This window comes from Chiloscyllium plagiosum, unplaced genomic scaffold (assembly GCF_037043375.1).
Source record: "Chiloscyllium plagiosum isolate Xiang-an unplaced genomic scaffold, Cpla_swu_hap1 HiC_scaffold_18, whole genome shotgun sequence".
NCBI lineage: Eukaryota > Metazoa > Chordata > Chondrichthyes > Orectolobiformes > Hemiscylliidae > Chiloscyllium > Chiloscyllium plagiosum.
This window is the reverse complement of record NW_028270156.1, coordinates 31,918,048-31,939,812: the sequence shown is the minus strand read 5'-3', so window position 1 is coordinate 31,939,812 and position 21,765 is coordinate 31,918,048. Positions and strand designations below refer to the sequence as shown.

Below are 21,765 nucleotides of genomic sequence, written 5' to 3'. Positions count from 1 at the left end.
CCATGCCAAAAACTTTCCACTAACGTTACTAAAAGAAGAGGGTTTTAATAATTTATACACAAAAAGAAAACACAACTCCTTGAATGTGAGGTCAGCAGCATTTCGCTACACAATGAAAAGGATTAATTAATGCTCATTATGCATTATGTTGGGGTAGCTATGTATGCACGCTCTTTCATGGGTATTGGCTGTTGCCTGGCTGACACAGCTAGCTTTTTTGTACTAACCGCTTTCTTTCCACTGAAAAGCAAATTAGAAAGCAGGTCTAGAGGAAGAGAAAAAGAAACAAATGCTGTACGCCATTCTGTTTTGTTTACATTTGCTGTAATAGAAAGTTACTTAGCATAAAAAGCAACAACAAGGCACAAGAGTTATTCAGTCATTTTTGGGAGTCTCTGCAGCACAAGTTGTTTATGCAAAGCTTTTTAGTATTTTAGTGGGGAAAGGGATAATTCAAAATTTATCTGATTTAACAAAGTTTTAATGATTCAATTCATTTTTGAAAGCAATTTCAAGAGCTTTAAAATTTCTGCTGATATTGATCCTAACTGTCCTGGATTTTTTTACTGTTTCACAAGTATTTTTGAATTGTTATACAAAATATGTGGTATTTATATACGAATTGGAATTATTTCCATTCCTCTTTGTTTATTTCTGAGACATGTTACCATGTATGTTGCAGATATTTTAAATTTGTGTGAAGTTGTTCTTTATCACATTCAAAAGGTGTCAGGCACTGAAATATACCCTAAGGAACCTCATGTTGGTAGCTGCTTTAAGCCCCATCATTGACATAGATCAATGTGGAAAAAAATTACAAAAACAAATCTTTAGAAAGAGCACAAAGAATATTTATATAATGTTAGTTACCAGGGATAAAAGATTCATACGCAGAGGCTGGGGTTACTGGAATTGTTCTCCTTAAGATAGGGAAAGTCATGGAGAGATTTAACAGAATTGTGAAGGATTGAGATAGAGTAAGTAAGGAGAACTTGTTTCCAATGACAGAAGTGTAACACCACTGTGGACCTCGATCTGACGAAGAAGCAGCGCTTTGAAAGCTAGTGCTTCCAGATAAACCTGTTGGACTACATCCTGGTGTTGTGTGAATTTTAATTTTGTCCACCGCAGTCCCAACACCGGCTCCTCCAAATCATTAATATAGTTCATGGAAGAACCAGATAGGAGAATGAGTGAGAGTTATAATGATTTGGAAGGTGCTTGCTAAATGCTGGTGGAAGTAGATTTAAAAGTAAATTTTAAAAGTGGATTGGAAATACATATAATTTGAAAAAAAAATGTTCAAGGCTGTGAGAAAGAAAGGGAATGGAAGTAAGTACATTGTTCTTCCAGAGAACTGACAATGGGTGGTATGGCCTCCTCCTGTGTAGGTCTATGACGAGAGAGCAAAAATGAGTTTCAACAAAAACAAAATTCTTTAAAAGAAAAGCAGACTGTTCTACCAAGCTGTCCACTCAGTCGGTGCCTGAGTTAATTTTTTTGCCCTTTAGCTTCTGTCATTAAATCCACTATTTTGGGACATTGCTTTTCCTGGAATGGGGTGTTAGAGATGGGAAGCAAAGCAGTCACAGTTTTCCTCTGTGTGTGTTTCTTTGGTGGACTGGTGGTGATGGCTGAAGGGAGAAGAGGGCAACAATTATTAACTTTGTGACGAGAGCAATTTGTAACTACGCAGATCAAACAGTCAGACAGCTGGACAAAGCTTTTAAAACCAACAAGAACAATTTTGCTGCTATTTCTTCCTATTGGTGCTGTGATTGAATTGGACATTTACAAGCAGGCAGCTGATGCTGATGCTGAACAAATGGTAACATATGGACTATCCGTGTGTCATTGGTAAATAAAGGGGCAGTATTTACTGGTGTCATTAAATTACACAAGGAGAAAATCCAGAACAGTTTTGCCATTTTGTATCAATTTGCTGTTGAGATTTTTTTTTAAAAACAAATGTAATTTGGTTTTATTTATTCTATCATCCAAAAATATTTTAACGAACTATCTATTATTGCAAACAGGTGACGAACATGGTAAGTATTTTCAAAAGACTGATGCTTATTCATTTTGTACTTTATCCGAGTGCTTGGGTGTCTGGGAGAAATTGTTGTTTGCTTGGCTAATTAGAATTATGTACGTGAGAGAGGTTTATTCTCTCTGGGAAGGCTTGCTGCTGCTGCCTGCCGTTCTGATACAGTGGTTACGGTGGTCCGCATGCCAGCCTGCTCGTTCCTTGACAACCCTGCATGCCCCCTGCTCTGTCCCCCCCTCCCCCACTTGCCAGCTTGCCATATATGAGCTAATTGCTTGACTCTGATGTTTAAACATGTTCATCTCAAGCCCTGAAATGAGAATTGTCCCAAATTCCAAGGCTGTCCATCCACAGTAGGACTTCAACAGTTGTATGTGCTGGACATCTGAACTATTGGCAGCGTTCCACTGATTTGATTTAAGACACCTATGTCATTGTTAAAAATCACACGACATCAGGTCATAATCCAACAGGTTTAATTGGAAGTACTAGCTTTCGGAGCGCTGCTCCTTCATGTATGATGAAGGAGCAGCGCTCTGAAAGCTAGTGCTCCCAATTAAACCTGCTGGACTATAACCTGGTGTTGTATGACTTTTAACTTTGTACACCCCAGTCCAACATCAGCATCTCCAAATTATGTCATTGTTGAAATCTATTTACACTGATGTTTGGGAGGTGGGAGTGAAGTGCATCAGCTAAATGTTGGAGGTAGACTGTTCAGGGGAAATGCCAAAGAATAGTTCTCCACACAAGAAAGCAAGCTCTTGGGCCAATTTGAAAATTTCAAGACAGGTTGCTGGATTTTTACAACAGCAGCACATCGTGGAAATTAAACAGAAAACCCTGGAAGTCCTCAGCAGGCTAGGCAGCATTTGTGAAGAAAGAAGCAGAGTTAACATTTTGACTCTGTGATTGTTCTGAAGAAAGGCCACAGATCAGAAGTGTTAAGTTGTCTTACACTCCATAAAATTTTGATAGCAACAGGGATTGTTAAATATTATGGAACCAAGGGGGCTTTTTGGAGTCAAATGATGCACATTACCCATTGACTGCCCTGACTGAATGGCAGAGCAGGTTTGAGGGGCTGACCACAACAATCTGTTCTTGTTAGTTAACTTGTTGATGCATAGAGTTCTGCTGTATTTGAATGAGATGACAACGGTTACAGCACATGAACCTGGGCTTTTTGGAGTAACACATTTGCATTTAAAAGATCGCAAACACAGATTCTAGCTTTACTGTTTTTAGTTGGGTAGTGCACGAGGAGCAATCATTATGTCCATGTTGCAATAAATTTTAAACAGAAGATCAAAAATGAATCTTTCCATAATCAAAAGTAAAATCTTATTCGGTATGAGGGTTCCACACTAGGCCTTAAGACATTTTGACTGTGGGACAAAGAGTTGGGTGGAGAGGAATTAACTGGAGTTCTTGCAACGGAGTGAATGACTTGAGAGGTGGCTGACAACAGCTGCAACACAGATTGCACTTATACAGCACCTTTAATGTACTAAAATTTCACAACACGTATCAGACAGATATTGGTATCAGACCGTAAAAGAATGTATTAGAACAGATCATCAAAGCTTTGTTAAATAAACTGTTTCTAAACAGGACCTTAAAGGGGGACAGTGAGAGAGAAAGAAGAATTCTGGTAGTTGAAGGTAGCTCCAGAACACAGGACTCAGGGGTCCCAATGCACACCCACTACTGTTGGTGCAAATAAATTGTTCTGCGTAGGACGCCAGAATAAAAGAACTGCTCAAATCTGGGGAGGGCTGGTTGATGTTACAGAAAATGAGGAAGTGAGGGATGAGGCTGTGCAGAGAGTTGAAACAAGGATAGGAGTTGTAAAATTGAAGCATTGACGGACCTGTTATCAATGTACGTCAGTCAGCGCCAGGATGATAGGTAAGAGAGATTTTGGATGAGCGCATGTTTACTGAGCATATTGATGCCTCTGCAATCAAACAGCCTGCTAGCACTCCAGATTTGCCCATAAAGCAATGTTTGTTGGACACGATATCCAGCATCCTTTGTTCAGTTGGGGAATTACGCATTAAGATGTTATGATATTGAAGGATAAGAGCAGAATTAAATTGGAATTCCCTTTTATTTTAAGTGTATAACACACATTACATGTACAACTGGACCTACATTGTTAGTTCACCAAGAGATTCATGACTAATTTGACACATCATGTGTGAAATGGCATAAGTGTGAATTAAAATAGTCAATATATTGCTTCTGCTGTCCACTAGTCAGTTTTTTAATTGTTTAATTATGTATTGTGAAGCATGCTTTCATGCTTTCAGTTTTAGTTTTGTAGAAAGACCATATTTTAGTAATAACTTGATCAGAGATATTTTTTAGATTAAATTAGATTCCCTATAGTGTGGAAACAGGCCCTTCGGCCAACCAGTCCACACCGACCCTCTGAAGAGTAACCTACCCAGACCCATTTCCCTCTGACTAATGCACCCAGCACTATGGGCAATTTAGCATGGCCAATTCACCTGACCTGCACATCTTTGGACTTGTTTGATTATTTTTGGTCTTGCATTATGTTTAAAAGATGTATCAGTAAATGTCACAACACATGAGACCATTGCATCTACCTGTTAGTGCAGGCTATATGAAAGCTATCCAATTAGTTCCACTCCCGATCTCTTTCCACATCTGCATATGTTCCTTTTTCAAGTTGTGGCATGCAGTTCCTGTTTTAATATAAACCAATGCATCAGCAAATTTATGCATACCAAACTGCATTGAGACAAATGGCCAGTTGTAGATAGCAGAGAAATAAAAATTAACCAAGTAAAATTCCCCTACTTTTTAGAAATGAGGCCATGGGGTCCTTTTACCTTCAACTGAGGGGGCAGACACATAGCATTGATTTAATGACCCGGGTTCAATTCCCGCCTCAGGCGACTGACTGTGTGGAGTTTGCACGTTCTCCCCGTGTCTGCGTGGGTTTCCTTCGGGTGCTCCGGTTTCCTCCCACAGTCCAAAGATGTGCAGGTCAGGTGAATTGGCCATGCTAAATTGCCCGTAGTGTTAGGTAAGGGGTAAATGTAGGAGTATGGGTGGGTTGCGCTTCGGCGGGGCGGTGTGGTCTTATTAGGCCGAAGGGCCTGTTTCCACACTGTAAGTAATCTAATCTAATCTAGAAGACTACCTGTCTGACAGTGCAGCATTCTTCATCCAGGGCAGTGTGGATGGAGGCTGAATCAATTGTGCGATGGTTCTTTGTCATTTCCCTGATGTTTCAGTGCTGAGACACATTGCACAGTCTACTCCTTCACTCTGATAAAAACTGCTAAAGTTTCCTGTTCTGCACAGCTCACCTATTCTCCTGGTCTCTTTGCTGTGCTGTTGACACAAATCATCTCGTGCATCTCAGTTTTGGTTTTTGACTTGCACCTACATCTAAAAGAAAAGAAAGCCTGACCACCATCCTGTAGCACCCAATTCCATTACTTTGTTGAGTTTTCCACCAGCATTTGCTGGAAACATAACCGGATAAATCACATGACAACTAACACTACATTAGCAGGTCAGAGGGTAGGATGTCTGTGGGGAGTAACTCACTTCCTGACTCACCAAAACTTGTCCACCATCTACAAGGCAAAAGGCAGGACAGTTGAGCAATACTCTTCATTTGCTTGGATAAATGCAGTTTCAATACATGAGCTCAACACTGCCCAGGTGTAGAATGTTGCTTGATTGGCATTCCAGGCACCATCTTAAGTATCCACTACGTCCACCCATTTCAAATAAATGTGTAAATACTTGTGTTGCATTGGAAAGTCACTTGAATGCAGTAAACAGTTATTGTGTGCTATAATTTGGGAACAATTTCTGAAGCATCTGTTTTGTAAAAATAGTTTCAATTCATTAAATAACAATAAACAGTAGAACCTCCAATGCTGCACCTAACACATATCTAATTACAGTATTTGGATTAAAAAGAACATTAAGCTTAATTATTTGAAGGGTTTTAATATGAGAAGATAGTGAGAAACTCCAGTTTCCATTAGCAAACAGGCCAGTGAGCAGAGCACAAAAGATAATTGAGAAAGGACGAGCAGTGAGATGTTATAATTTGGAATACACTGCCTGAAGGAAGGTGATTCAGTAGAAGCCTTCAAAAGGAGTTTAAATATACTGTTGAACAGAAGTTATTTGTGGAGTAATGGGACAAGAGTCAAGATGGTGGAATTAGTGGATAGTTCTTTCAATGAACCAGTATAATCATTGGGGCTGGGTGGCCTCCTCATGTGCTATATGGTTATTTGAACACATCTCATTGCACAAGAGCAGAGAAGATGCAAAAGAAGGACTGGTACAGGACGTTTATTTGGGTAATTTCACTTGACTTTGTGGGAATGACTGAATTGCCATTCACAACCAGATTTAATATGTTTCTGCTGTGGTTCTGTTCGCCAAGCTGGAAGTTTTTGTTGCAAACGTTTCGTCCCCTGTCTAGGTGACATCCTCAGTGCTTGGGAGCCTCCTGTGAAGCGCTTCTGTGGTGTTTCCTCCGGCATTTATAGTGGTCTGTCCTTGCCGCTTCTGGTTGTCAGTTTCTGCTGTCCGCTGTAGTGGCCGGTATATTGGGTCTCTGTCTATGTGTTTGTTGATGGAGTTTGTGGATGAGTGCCAAGCTTCTAGGAATTCCCTGGCTGTTCTTTGTTTCGCTTGCCCTATAATGGTAGTGTTGTCCCAGTCAAATTCATGTTGCTTGTCGTCTGCGTGTGTGGCTACTAGGGATAGCTGGTCGTGTCGTTTCGTGGCTAGTTGATGTTCGTGGATGCGGATCGTTAGCTGTCTTCCTGTTTGTCCTATGTAGTGTTTTGTGCAGTCCTTGCATGGGATTTTGTACACTACATTAGTTTTGCTCATGCTGGGTATCGGATCCTTAGTTTTGGTGAGTTGTTGTCTGAGAGTGGCTGTTGGTTTGTGTGCTGTTAGAAGTCCTAGTGGTCGCAGTAGTCTGGCTGTCATTTCAGAGATGTTCTTGATGTATGGTAGTCTACCATACGTCAAGAACATCTCTGAAATGACAGCCAGACTACTGCGACCACTAGGACTTATAACAGCACACAAACCAACAGCCACTCTCAGACAACAACTCACCAAAACTAAGGACCTGATACCTAGCATGAGCAAAACTAATGTAGTGTACAAAATCCCATGCAAGGACTACACAAAACACTATAAAGGACAAACAGGAAGACAGCTAACGATCCGCATCCACGAACATCAACTAGCCACAAAACGACATGATCAGCTATCCCTAGTAGTCCCACACACAGACGACAAGCAACATGAATTTGACTGGGACAACACTACCATTATAGGGCAAGCGAAACAAAGAACAGCCAGGGAATTCCTAGAAGCTTGGCACTCATCCACAAACTCCATCAACAAACACATCGACCTGGACCCAATATACCGGCCACTACAGCGGACAGCTGAACTGACAACCGGAAGCGGCAAGGACAGGCCACTATAAATGCCGGAGGAAACACCACAGAAGCGCTTCACAGGAGGCTCCCAAGCACTGAGGATGTCACCTAGACAGGGGACGAAACGTTTGCAACAAAAACTTCCAGCTCGGCGAACAGAACCACAGCAACGAGCACCCGAGCTACAAATCTTCTCACAAACTTTAATATGTTTCTCCATTTAAAAGACAGTTATATACTGGAAGCTATTGTTTGTAATTGGGTGAAGCATGCAGCTCTAGATTCAGGGAGTAGCACTTTGCGTTGTGTTGAAACATGAGTGTAAGAGTGTGTTGTGTTGTGTTGTATCCCAGGATCAAGCAGTGAAGGATAAAGCCCTTCAGAGTATGGCGGCAATGTCTTCTGCACAGATTGTATCAGCAACAACCATCCAGCATAAACTGGGCCTACCAGGTATTGCCCGCCCATCCTTTCAAGCAGCACCTGGGGTAAGTCAATTAGTTTTAAAGCAAGGCAGTACCTCCAATGGAGTCTGTCTCATACTACTCTTTATTGTTGAGGGGGGGGGAGAGGCGGTGCTTAAAAGATTAAGTTATGAGCATAGGTTGTTTGAACTTGGTTTTCTAAAGGTGCTATGTAAATGTCAGTTGTATTCCCATGGAGTTGATGGGTTAACTGATCGAAGTGTTTAAAATGTGAGATTTGATTGAGTAGGCAAAGAGGAACTATGTTGTTTGGTAAGGAATATAGGAAAAAAAGATGCCATTTTCAAATTGGAGCCAGCTTGTTGAGTGAAATCAGGAAGCAAGTTTTTTTCTTAGAAAGGCCAGTGGCAATCCTGAACTCTTTACCCCAAAAAACTAGAGATTGTAGACATAAATTGATACTTTTGAGACCAAGGTGGAAAGTTATTGTTAAAGATATCAAGAGTTTAAAGTCAGAGTCATACAGCATGGCAACAGACCCTTCAGTCCAACTAGTCCACACCAACCATGTTCCCAAATTAAATTAACCCCACTTGCCAGCGTTTGGCCCATATCCCTCCAAACCTTTCTTAGTCCCATATTCATCCAAATGTCTTTTAACTGTTGTAACTGTACCTGTATCCATCACTTCCTCTGGCAGTTCATTCCACACAACTGTGTTTAAAAACACAGTTGCTCCTCATGTCCTTTTTACATTTTTCTCCTCTCATCTTAAAAAATGTATCCCCTAGTTTTGAACTCCCCCATCCTGGGGAAAGACCCTTGTTATTCACCTTATCTCTGCCTCTCATGATTTTATAAATCTTTATAAAGTTGCCCATCAGCCTCCTACATGCCAGTGGAAAAGGTCCTAGTCTTTCCAGTCTATTTTTAATAACTCAGAACCTCCATTTCTGGCAACATCCTAGTCATTGATTTCTAAACCTTCTCCAATTTAATGATATTCTTCCTGTGGTTGAGGGTGGAATTGAGGAGGAGATCAGATGTTATCTAAAAATTACAGTACAGATTCAAGGGACTGGATGGCCTCCCACCTCCTCACGTTCCTAAAAGAAATAGATTAGATTCCCTACAGTGTGGAAACAGGCCCTTTGACACTACAAGTCCACACCGACCCTCCAAAGAGTAGCCCACCCAGACCCATTCCCCACTAATGCACCTATCACTATGGGTAATTTAGTATGGCCAATTCACCTGACCTGCACATCTTTCGACTATGGGAGGAAACCAGAGCACCCGGAGGAAACCCACACAGACACGGGGAGAATGTGCAAACTCCACACAGACAGTCGCCCAAGGCTGGAATCAAACTTGGGTCCCTGGCGCTGCGAGGCAGCAGTGCTAACCACTGAGCCACCAAGCCACCCCTATGCTCCTGTTTGCTCCTTGTTTCCATTTGTCTCTGTGCTCACGCCTCACCTCTACACCTGTGTTCTTCCAAGAGTGTGTGCATGAAAGTCCTACTGATGCAGGAAAGCAACAGGGAAAGTGACAGGAGGGAAAGTAAAACAATTGAGGGAAAATGGAGAGGGAAAGAGGCCAGAAATGCCAAAAGAAACCCCCGCCCCCCCCCCCGAAATTGGCTTGAGCAAGCTCCAAGTGTGGGCAGGCTGGGTGGTCTCCAACACCTCTCTCTCCCTGTAATCGCTGGTTGCATTAGTGATGTCTGAACCATTTTAAAACTGGCCAGCCTGTGTAAAGGCAAAGTATCTGGTCTGTGTAGTGTCCTCAACCACTCTTTCAAAGGGCCAGGGCAATGGACCAAATGGCCTCTTCTTGTGCTGCAGGTTTTCACGACTCTGTGGAGGCAGCATCCAAAAACTTAGTGATTCTCTGTTGGCATCCAACTCTGCCATGTTCTGTGATTTATTTCATTATGTTTTAATATTAAAATATTGTTTTCATGTTGAGTGTTATATGTTTCTTTAACATGTTTTATGCTTTCTTTAGTTCTGGCACAGTGTGATACCAACAGGACAACCAGGATCCTCACAGGAGTAAGTAAATAGTGCAAGTTCGACCAAGACTTATTTGAGTTGCAAGTATATTCCCATCTAAGTCCCACTATCGTCCTTGTTGTCCCCTGTCTAATGTAGTGGGATGTCATATCGTGGTTTATTCATTCAAGGTTTTTCAAGCACCACCCACTTCAGAAACTTATAAATAAAGCATCCTGCTCTTAAACTGTCATCACCAGAATCGCAACCTTCCCAGATTCTATAAGTGTGAGCTTTACACCACTGTACAAAGCTAGAAATTGCCTCTCAACATTTGCTTTGCTGTTTTTTAAACTACTTCACTAGTTTCCAAACCCCTCTCCCCCACTCCTCCAACCCCAACCTCTTCCCAGGTACCACCCTCCAACTTGGCAACACCCTAACACCCTCTTAATCTATCCTACCTATCCGCTTCACCCCCCTCATGACACCGACCTGTCACAATCACCCCTCAGCTGCCTTCCCAGCAACCTTCCCCCAACCCCATCCTCACCCTACTATTTATCTCTCAGCTCCACCCCCCACACATTCCTGATGAAGAGCTTATGCCTGAAATGTCTCCTGCTCCTCGGATACTGCATGACCCACTGTGCTTTTCCAGTGACACGATTTTTGTCTCTCAAAGAGTGATCCAGTTAGTTTTGTTTGCGCTGCTGTTTTACCCACCGTCCTGTAAATATTAACCCAATTTTCAAATATTTACCCAATTTCCTTTTGAAAGTTGCATTAGATCTGCTTTTAGCAGAGCTTTAGATAATGCATTCAAGATTATCACAATCACTGTTTTAAACAATTCTGAACGTGCAAATTTGGATATATTTTAAAATTGCTAAGTTTGGCATGGGATTTTATGTATAGATGTCACTTTATTAGGTTGCATTCTCATCTAATGTGAATTAGATGCCAATTCTAGAAGCTAGAACCTGTAACCAAAGCTGACCCTGCTATTGTTGTACTGAGGAAATACTGCTCTGTTGGAAATGCTGTCTTTCTGATGAGTGATGTTAAACAGGGCCAAGTCTGCCCCTGCTGGTAGCAGTAAGTAAACTCATGTCACTATTTCAAATCAGACCCCTGATTTGGAGATGCCGGTGTTGGACTGGGGTGTACAAAGTTAAAAATCACACAACACCAGGTTATAGTCCAACTGGTTTATTTAGAAGCACTAGTTTTCGGAGTGCTGCTCCTTCAGGTGGTTGTGTTATCTGATGAAGGAGCAGCACTCTGAAAGCTAGTGCTTCCAGTTAAACCTGTTGGACTCATACCTGGTGTTGTGTGATTTTTAACTTCAATTAGAGCAGGAGAGTGCTTCCTAGTATCCTGACCAAAATAGCTCCCTGAGCCAACATTACTATTTGTACGCGCTTTCTGTGTGCAAATCAGCCCATGAAATTCAAATGGCAATTCGACAAGTAAGAATAGGAACATCCTTTTGCGTATCCAATGCCAATGTATGCAATGTCTGATCATATTTCTAGTGTTGGGTGCTAAGAACCACATTAGATTCATTTCAATCCTGGGATAGATCTTGTTTGAATCTATGCACTGCATACTAGCTCATTGAAATTTAGAGTGCAGAGTTATTTGTTTATATTAGGTTTGTTGTGACAATTGACATACAGTAATGTTTACTTCATCTTCATCTTGCCCCAGTGTGAAGCCCTTTGCTCAGCAGCCGTATGCAGGCCAACCAGCAGTTACAACATCCATTTCAGGTAAGAAGCACTTTAATCTTCAAAGCTCTTGCGTCCATATTCCTCTTAATCTCTCTTTCTCCTGTCCCACCCTTTTTGCTCTTGCTGCCTTTTGCTCACTCTTCCTCTCTAAACCCCTCATGAGATTTCTGAATACCTGCTTGAGACCCAGCTCATCTGTGATATGCTCTCTGATCATTGTTGCTTCAAAGGTGCAATGGTTTGTTGATTATCCAAAATAGTTCTTGCTTCTAAATTTTTAATATTATTGAAAACTTGGGTTTCCTGGAAAAAATAGATGGGTTGGCTACTGCATTCTTGAATTGCTTGATAGAGTTTGATGCAACTAAGTGACCACTTGGAACAACTAAAAGATAATTATTTCGCAGAGCCACTGCTAATAGAGTGTAACAAATAGCTTTCTATGCTGTATGATTCTATAGTCTCATGTTATGGTTATATGTTCCAAGGACAGATTTTTGTTGTATCTTGTGTATACAGGTTACGAATCCACACCTGCCCCAACTCCCTCAGTACCAGCATGGCAAGGCCGATCTATTGGAACTTCCAAACTTAGACTTGTGGAATTCTCGGCCTTTCTCGAACAGCAGAGGGACCCAGACTCAGTAAGTCACTTAAAGACTATTTGAGTATATCATCTTTCCAGAAACTCCTCTTTCCTTTTCATCTGAAGGTTATGATGCTGCAGCCTGCACATCCAACACTGCAACTTGTATATCTTGAGTATAGCAACCTGAAGCATCACGAATTTTTGACTTGTGATTCCCTCAGTTTTTCTCCACAAACATGCTGGTTTTAAAAGTAGTGATGTTTTTTTGTAGGAGGTTTAATGAGCCTCCACCAAATAGTCCCATCCATGCCTCCCAAAGGTTCTCAGAGCCATTGTTTTCAGTGGCCTAATATCTCTGTTGAAAGAGCAGGAAGGAGAACTTGGCAGTGCTGTGTTAAATATCAGGGTTATTGTCGACTAACTTCCTACATTATTCTGAAACCTAATTCAGTCTTGAAGTTGTTTTAAAACAGTAAGTCCAAAATACTGATCAATGATTATGATAGGATGCACGTATATTACTTAATTTGGTAATGGTTTTGGAATCTGTGGCAAGGCTTCCAATTATTTTTCATCTTCTGTTTCCTTTGTTGTTTTGGTAGGCCATTTCTAAGGACAGCTAAGAATCACCCCCATTAGTATGGGCCTGCAGTCACATGTCAGAGCCAGAATGAATAAAGATGGCACCTTCCCTTCCATAAATTCACATTGTTGACCAGGTTGGGTTTGTCTAGCATTCCGACAGCTTATGGTCACTTTCTTCAATTTCCTAGATTTTATTTATGCTGGGTTAGTTTGGAATTTAAACTGGCACAATAGGATTTGAACTCTCATTATTTGGATTATTTGCCCAAGCCTGTGAACTACCCTCCAACCTTCTAGTTTGCAAGCCGATAGGGTTAGGGTTGGATTGACTCTTTTAAAAGTATTAACTTTGTAACTTTTTTATTTCATAATAGTACAACAAACACCTCTTTGTACATATTGGACAGACCAACCATTCCTACAGCGACCCTTTGCTTGAATCTGTGGATATTCGCCAAATTTACGATAAGTTCCCAGAGAAGAAAGGTGGCCTTAAAGAACTATATGGGAAAGGACCCCATAATGCTTTTTTCCTTGTGAAATTCTGGGTAAGTGTGAGAAGTGCTGAGGGAGTACTATCTTTCAGGTGAGACATTGAACCAAGTCTCCATCTGTACTTCAGGTGGATGTAAAGGGAGATGATGAGGGTGAAAAAAGAGTATGCCAACACTGTTAGGTGAAGAAGAGTGAGAGTGCGCACAAATACAAGCACGGGGGCAGTTTGTGTCACGTGGTCTGTTTCAGTGCTGTGAATTCATTCACTACAATCAGGAAAATAACGTTGTGGTTTTGAAGTACATACTTTCGGATGTTCAGGATGTGAAAAGCACAACGTAAATGCAAATGTGTTCTTTCATTCCTAGTTTACTGCTGCAATGCCCAGCTACAGTCTTTTAGGTGTTGGAGTACCTTCTCACTAATGTTGGTTCCTTCTGGAATTCTAATCATATAGGTGAAACTTTATCCATAAAGCATAGCACTAAGCTGGTCAGCTAAAGTTTTATTAACTACAAGAATTTTGTCTCAGTCGGATTTCACCCTGACCTGAAGACATGAAGTTTCTTTCAACAAGATTTAAAAATATATACCGGCACACTGACAATGACAACATCAAAATATTTATTCATAAAGTTTAGGATGTTTATCTGATATTGTCAGCCATCTGGTGTTGGTAAAGCTCTAACTAAGTTATATACCTGCTGCTGGATCTTACAATTAATTATCTCCACCCAAATTTGTGAAGCGCTCCATATTTATTTTTAGGGGGTTAGCTCGATTGGCTGGATGGTTGGTTTGTGATGCATGCTGACAGCAACAGTCTGAGTACAGTTCCCATACTGGCTGAAGTTACCATGGAGGATTCTCATTCTCAATCTCTCCCCTCATCTGAGGAGTGGTGGCCCTTAGATTAATCACTGTCAGTTGTCTCTCTATAATGAGAGAGCCAGCCCTGTGGTCTGGTAGGACATTGGCGACTTCATCTTTAGTGTGACAGTACAGTTTGAGCTACAGATATCTCCGTTACAGAATCTCCACTTGGATGTATTTCTGGAGGTTCCATCTCATGTCCGCACCACTTCCATCATCCAAACTGGGAGCTGTTTCCATTGATCACCCAACTACCCATCCATGCAGCACATTGTCTTCCTGTGACCAGTCGGCAATCAAATGGATCACTTGCTGTCTAATTGAGTGGTTCTTCATTCAGAGTCTCCTTAGAGCAGCAACGGTTAACACATTTATTAGAGATGTTCAGTGTGGTGAAACTGTTTCATAGAATAGGCATGGAGAAACATTTTACAGTAGTGGAACAGTTAGTTAACCAGAGCACAAAGATTAAATAATTGACCAGAGAATGAGTGGTGAGATGAAACTTTGTCTCATGTGGCTTATTGTTCTAATCTAAATGCGGTATCTGAAATGGTAGTGGAAACTGATTTAGTGTAACCTTTGGAAAGGAATTTGATGAATATTCAGGGAAAGATTTACAAGGGTTATGGGGAGAAGTTCTGGGGAGTGGTTCTAATTGGATTGTTCTTTCAAAGAGCTGGCATAGACAAATGGGCTGAATAGCCTCCAGCACTGTAATTTTGCCATCTCTATAAAACTCTTTGAAAGAACATGGGGAAAAAAATCCCCTGCAATGTTTGTATGCCCACAGCAATCCTGTTTGGCAATCCCTAACTGTGACTGCAACAGGAATGTTTTACTTTAGGCCTTCCAGGAATTTTAGATTTTTCTAAGCTCCTGAGTCCTGTTCCTTCCTAACTGCAAAGAGCTCCATCTAGTGGCCTCTTCAATAGCTTGCAAAATGACATCTGGATAACAAACATGGATTCAGATGACACACTAGACTGGGAATTTGAGCCCAGTGACCAAGAGAAAACCTCATGGCCCTACTGACTGACTTATTTGATTGACTTTCTGTTTGGTGTTTGCTCGGTTTGAAGCTCTGGCATGCTTTCTTAGCAAGATTTTTGCTTTTTTTAAAAAAAAACCAGTGTCACCAAGTTAATATCTAGTAGATAATCATAAAATCTTAGCACTGAAGGAGCTCATTTGGTCTGTTGTGGCTTTGCCATGTCTTTGAACAGTCTCTCCAATTAGATGCACCACCTCTTCCTCCTCTCCCCGCAGCCTGACAAATATTTACTTTTCAAATTCAAAGTTCTTCTACTTACACAAGTGACTATTAAGTCATCATACTCCACAAACAGTAAAGTTGATGAGAGCTATAGAGCAGGATTGTTGGCTTTGCAAAGATAAATTCCCAACAACTAAAGGTTTCAACAACAGATTGAACAGGGAACACGACAGGCCGGCTTCCCAAGAGGTGACAGATGTAGGTTAGCAACTTTACAGGTGAGTTTTTGCATATGGTGCATTGGTTTATGCTCTGGGAGGTAGATATATCATGTCATATTTTATTGACTATTGTCCTTCTTAAGAAAAATGCATTTTGGTGATGATATACTAGTTATGTAGAAGTCAAATGGAAGAGCATAGTATAGGAAATATGAGATAAAGGCATTGTTTGGTATGTTATATTTTGTACACAGCGTACTAATTAATGTTCAGTTGCAAATTATGCTTGCATAAGATAACTCATGGAATCAAGAATTGCTGTTTCTTCTTTATCTATCAACTCTTAATTGATACCATGAGTACATATGTACTGTTTGCAATAATGCATGACAAAAATGCAATTTTGTGCAATCTATTGTAGCATAATTGCTTTTAAGGGAAGCTAAATGCACTTGAGAGAAAGAAATGGAAAGATATATTAATGTCGTTAAAGGAAGTAGAATAGGAGGAAAATCTTGTCGGACTGATGACTGCTTCTGTGCTGGGCATTCTATTCGTGGTGGAAGTGGAAATTTTAAATGAGGATTTCGAAAAGAATGCATTGAAGGATTTTGTTAGTTTTGGTATACAAACGGATGATGGGCAAGCAGGGTGTGGTCAACAGAGTTTTGGATAAGTTAAAGTTTCTTTTGAGACTACATGGATTCAGCAGTTACAAGGTGTAAGGTCCAGGTTGAATTGTGGAACGTTTTAAAAATAAAACCAATTATTGTGTTTAGTTAATTGCTCCAAGGTTTAACTCACCAATTCCATTAACCCAAGTGAATTCTGATAATATTTATGCACAAATCATTCTTGTCCTACAAATTTGGAAAAAACATTTCCTACAGCATCATAAAGCCAGCATCTGTTTGTTGAATATATGAGTGGACGATTATAGTGTCTGGTAAAACTTCTTCCCTGATCAAAAAGCAATAATTTTGCTGACGTTTGAAGAATTATTTTACAAGGTCTGCTGTTCAGCTCATGATTTTTCTGGTTAATCTATTTGATATTTACTGACACGGGAAGTTACAGTTAACTCATCATCTAATCAAGCTGGAGACCATGTGAGTTGCATTTAACTATACATGAGCCATACAAAATGTACATTGGGTGTTTTTGCATGGGTGCCCACAACAAATAAAAAACGTTGTGAAATACAACAATATTTCCATTGTTGTTGTTGTTTCAGAATAGATCTTTAGACCAATAGCAGCTGGGAAAAAGGGGTATTTATGCTGAAAACAGTTGATATCAGTTCTGATGAATACTCACTGAACTCAAAACGTTTAACTCTGCTTTCTCCCTACGGCAAGACCTGCTGGTTTCGTCAGCAATTCCTCTTTTGTTTATATTCCATCTGCCTTGGCTCTAAGCGCCTTTGTCAACCAAACTGTTCTATCAGATTTTGAGTTTCCATCTAATAGTTTTTGAGAGAGCTTTCCTATTTCTTGCATGAATAAAAGTTTCCAAAGTTCTCTCTGGAATGACTTGGCACTGAATTTAAATAAAGTTGCCTTCACTTTTTCCCTACCACTAGGGACAACGTTCTCCCTACCCTTTCAAATTATTCTGAAACCCTGAAAATGTTCAATCAAATTACCCAAAACTTCCGAAAAGCCAACTTTGTGCAATCTCTCCTCAAAATCTTTTCTTTTTGCTCCTGTGTAGAATCTTTCAATGTCTTGTTGAGTACTGTTAGAATTTATTACAGAAGAAATCGAGAAAATACTAGGGCAAGTTAGTTGATGCATAGAAAAGGTGTACGAGAGAGGTTTCATGGAGTATCTTTTTCACTTGATACTTCAGATGTGTAGTTAGCCACACATTTATTAACCATCCCTAAACGTGGTGGTGATTAGCTGTCTTTTTAAGCTGCTGCAGTCCTTGGTATGTAGGGACAGCCACAATGCTGTTAGGAAGGAAGTTTCAGGGTTTTGACCTAATGACACCGAAGGAATGGGGAGATGGTTCCAAGTCAGGATGATGTGTGGCTTAGAAATGGTGTGGGTGATCTACTATCCTTATTTATCCAGGTGATAGAGCTTTTAAGTGTGGAAGCTGCTGTTGAAGGAGCATTAGTGAGTTTCTGTCATGTACCTTGTAAGTGGTATGCACTGTTGTCACTGTATACTTGATGGTAGAGGGAGAGAATGTTGAAGTTGGTAGATAGGGTGGCAATAAATTTGGTTCCTTTGACCTGAAAGGTGTCAGTCATCTTGAGTGTTGTTGTAGCTGCACTTATCCAGACAAGTGGAGAGTATTCCATTACAGTATTGACTTGTGCCTTGTAGATGGTGAACAAGTATTGGGGAAATATGAGGTGAGTTACGCACCACAGAATTCCTAGCCTGTGTGACCTGCTCTGTAGCCATAGGAGGAGACAGGTGGAGCCATTTGTGTGGGGATTTCCAAAACTTAGGGTCTGGGCAACCGGAAATTCACAGCTTCCAATGGTGGGGTTGTAGGAAGTGGAGATTCGGACAATTTCCAGGTTTAGACATCTGATGTGAGACTTGAACTCATGACATTTTTACTGAAAGGCATAGGTACCACCCACTGAAGAATTAATGTCAGAGGACTGTTGGCTTTCATGGAATGGTTTTGACCATGAAGAACAAATACCTTGATTCCAGGAAAGCAAGAGGAAGAATTGGAAAAATAGGAACTTGTATTTGTAGGGTGGAAAAAAAAATCTGGTACACTGCATAATGATTTTGTTTAGACTGGCTTGGATTTCGAAAAGGCCTTGGTGTTTGAATTTCATTATTCAGTTTGGCAAACTCTTAGTGTTATTCCAGGATTTCCATCAGGCAGCTTTTCGTTTACGCTGCTCCCTTCCTCATACCATGTGTTATCCTGTAACTAGTGTCAATTCTGTATTTCTTCAGAATGGTCAGTATTAATAATTTGTTTGTAAAATATTCAGTACATTACTTGTGAAAACTGAACCAGGTTCAACAGCATTATTGTTCGCTGTTGTAGGCAGTAGGGATGTATGGTATGTGACAGCCTTCCAAAAGTAATTGTACCACAGCTGATAGCAATTATGGTCAAAAATTTAAGACGCTGGCAATCTGACCTCTCTCCCTCTCGCTTGCTCGCTGTCCTTCCCTCTCCCTCCCTCCCTCTGATTACGATTTCAATTGGACAGAATAGCCAAGTGACATGAAAGCAAACATGTAAAATTGTTTTTTTGTGCCCTGGGCATTTACAAAAATAATGTGTTAATATCAGCAATTAGCTAATGTACAAATTGTTGCCTCAAACCTAAGTTCTCCAAGGATAGTGTACATCTTGTGTTGATCTTACACAAGCTGTCAATGCAGAAGCATCACAAATTGTTACAGGTGCAGATTAGCTTCAGAAAAAGTTAGTAATCTTTTACAGTTAGTAAGCACTTGCACTAAATCATGTCAGAGATTTGAGATCGTGACCGAGGCTTTTGAATGTAATCGTGGGGGGATCAGAGGTCAACCAAGATTCCTCTCCGATCAGTTGAATATGAAAAGATCCCACAGAGCTGTTTGGAATAAAAAGCAGCTCTCCCCGAACATCCTTCAATCTGGATCACCAAATCAGGTGAACCAGTGATCAATCTGAATTGCTGTTTGTTGGATCTTATCATGTACTGATAGGTTAAAGTGAAGGTCACAGTAACCCTGACTGAACTTCAAAAATAATTAGTTGACTGTTGAGCACTTTGGCAACATCCCAATTCTGAGCTGTTTAGTTTATGTTACAGAATCATAGAATCTCTACAGTGTGGAAGCAGGCTTTTTGGTCCATTGAATCAATTGACCCTCCAAAGAGCATTGCACTCAGACCCCTACCCTATTCCTGTATTTCCCATTGCTAATTCACCATACCTACACTTTGCCAGGCACCATTTAATGTGGCCAATCCACCTAATCTGCACATCTTTAGGGTGTGGGAGGAAACTGGAACACCCAGAGGAAATCCATGTAGCCGGGGGGAAGAATGTGCAAACTCCACACAGCCAATCGCTCAAGGCCGGAATCAAACCCAGGTCCTTGGCGCTGTGAGGCTGCATTGCTAGCCGTTGAGCCACTGTGTCACCCTAAGTTCAATGAAGTCTTGGATGTGGCTCAGTGTGTAGCACTCCTGCCTCTGAGCTCAAAGGGCATGGATTGGAAGTCAACCCCAGAGACTTGAGCACAAAATCCTGTGAAACTCCTGACCATATTGAGGGAGTACCACACTGCTGGGCATGCTGTCTTTTGGAAGAGATAGGGACTACTCGCTGCCTCAGGTGGATATGAAAGATTATCTGGTACCACATTTACAAAGAGCAGTGCTCCCTAGTTGCCTGAACGATATTTATCCAACAACAAGCAACACTAAATTGAATTGTCTTTTTGCTGTTATGGGGACCTTACTTTGTACAAATTGACTGCTGCAATTCCTACATTACCATGTTTACTGCACTTTTATAAAGCACTTCATTGGGTCTTAAGTACTTTGTAATATTCTGTCATTGTGAAAGGCAAAGCATGGTGTTTGCTTCCTCTCCTGAAACTGTTTTCTGATTTAAATATCTCCTTTTGTTTTCATCCAATAGGCTGACCTGAATTGTAATATTCAGGATGATGCAGGAGCATTTTATGGAGTCACTAGTCAGTATGAGAGCTCAGAAAACATGACAATCACTTGCTCAACCAAGGTTTGCTCATTTGGAAAACAAGTAGTTGAAAAAGTAGAGGTGAGTTTGTTCAAGGCAAAGCAATTTGGATGCAATAAAATTAGTTTGTACCTGGAAAAATCCAAGCAATTTCTCTTGAATATGTTACCAAAGTGGTTCACACCGAAGAAATGGTTCTCGGAAACTGGAATGTGCATTGTTTAGAATCTCAAGAAATGAGTATGCAGGTACAATAAGAATTTAGAAAGGCAGGTGGAACAGGCTAGCTGAAATGGATGTTCCTGTGTTCCTAACTCGGTGTACTTAAATGGATTTGTTTGTCTTTGTTTCTGGACTGCTATTATGGGAATTGCCCTGCATTTGTCAACCATCCCTGGTTGTTGAGCCGTGTTATAATGAGGCTCGGATTGGTTTTACTGTACCATCTACAATGCTATTCACACTTAGAACATATATAAGAACATAAACACTCTGAGCAGGAGTAGGCCGTCCGGCCCATCGAGCCTGCTCTGCCACTCAGCAAGATTATGGCTAATCTCTAGATTAGATTACTTACAGTGTGGAAACAGGCCCTTCGGCCCAACAAGTCCACACCGACCCGCCGAAGTGCACCCACCCAGACCCATTCTCCTACATTTACCCCTGCACCTAACTCTACGGGCAATTTAGCATGGCCAGTTCACCTGACCTGCACATTATTGGATTGTGGGAGGAAACCGGAGCACCCGGAGGAAACCCACGCAGACACTGGGAGAATGCGCAAACTTCACACAGTCAGTCTTTTCGTGGACTCACCTCCACTTACCAGTGTTTTCTCTATATCCCTTAATTCCTTTGTTTTTCAAAAAAGTATCTACCTTAGCTTTAAAAGCAATTACTGAAGTAGCGTCAACTACTTCCCTGGGCAAGGGATTCCATGGATTAACAACCCTCTGGGTGAAGAAGTTCCTTCTCAATTCCATTCTAAACCTGCTTCCTCTAACCTTATGCCATGTGGGCTGGACTTTACCTGACTGGAGAGTTTGAGCAATAAAGAAAAAGCTAAATAGGCTTTTTTTTCTCTGAAGCATCGGAGGCATGATCTTTTAAAGGTTTATAAAATTATGAGGGGCATGGATAGTTTGAATAACCAAGGTCTTTCCCCCACGGTAGAGGAGCCTAAAACTCTAGGGCATGGGTTTAAAGTGAAAGGGGAAAGAGTTATAAAGGACCTGTGGGGTAACTTGTTCACTCAGAGGGTGGTGCAAGTATGGAACAAGTTGCCAAAGGAAGTGGTGGAGGCATTTCAATTATAACATTTAAAAGGCATCTGGATGGGTTTATGAATAAGGAAGGGTTTAGAGGGAAATTGCCCAAGTGCTGGCAAATGGGACTAGGTCAGTTTGGGATGATCGGTTGCCATGAA

General features: G+C 40.9%; 1 protein-coding gene across 5 annotated transcripts in view; it reads left to right on the top strand.

Annotated features, from left to right (window-relative positions):
• The window catches only part of LOC122557727 (transcriptional enhancer factor TEF-1), a 234,556-nt gene that overhangs the window by 200,735 nt on the left and 12,056 nt on the right, over positions 1–21,765 (top strand). For 3 of the 5 annotated variants that reach the window (XM_043705651.2, XM_087996407.1, XM_043705648.2), the window contains 6 exons: positions 7,872–8,006; positions 9,954–10,000; positions 11,654–11,715; positions 12,196–12,320; positions 13,225–13,398; positions 20,280–20,420. In XM_043705651.2, the coding sequence (XP_043561586.1) occupies positions 7,872–8,006; positions 9,954–10,000; positions 11,654–11,715; positions 12,196–12,320; positions 13,225–13,398; positions 20,280–20,420 (684 nt within the window). Of the gene's footprint in view, positions 1–2,036; positions 2,049–7,871; positions 8,007–9,953; positions 10,001–11,653; positions 11,716–12,195; positions 12,321–13,224; positions 13,399–20,279; positions 20,421–21,765 lie in introns of all 5 variants that reach the window. The other 2 variants (XM_043705647.2, XM_087996408.1) reach the window with 2 other exon arrangements.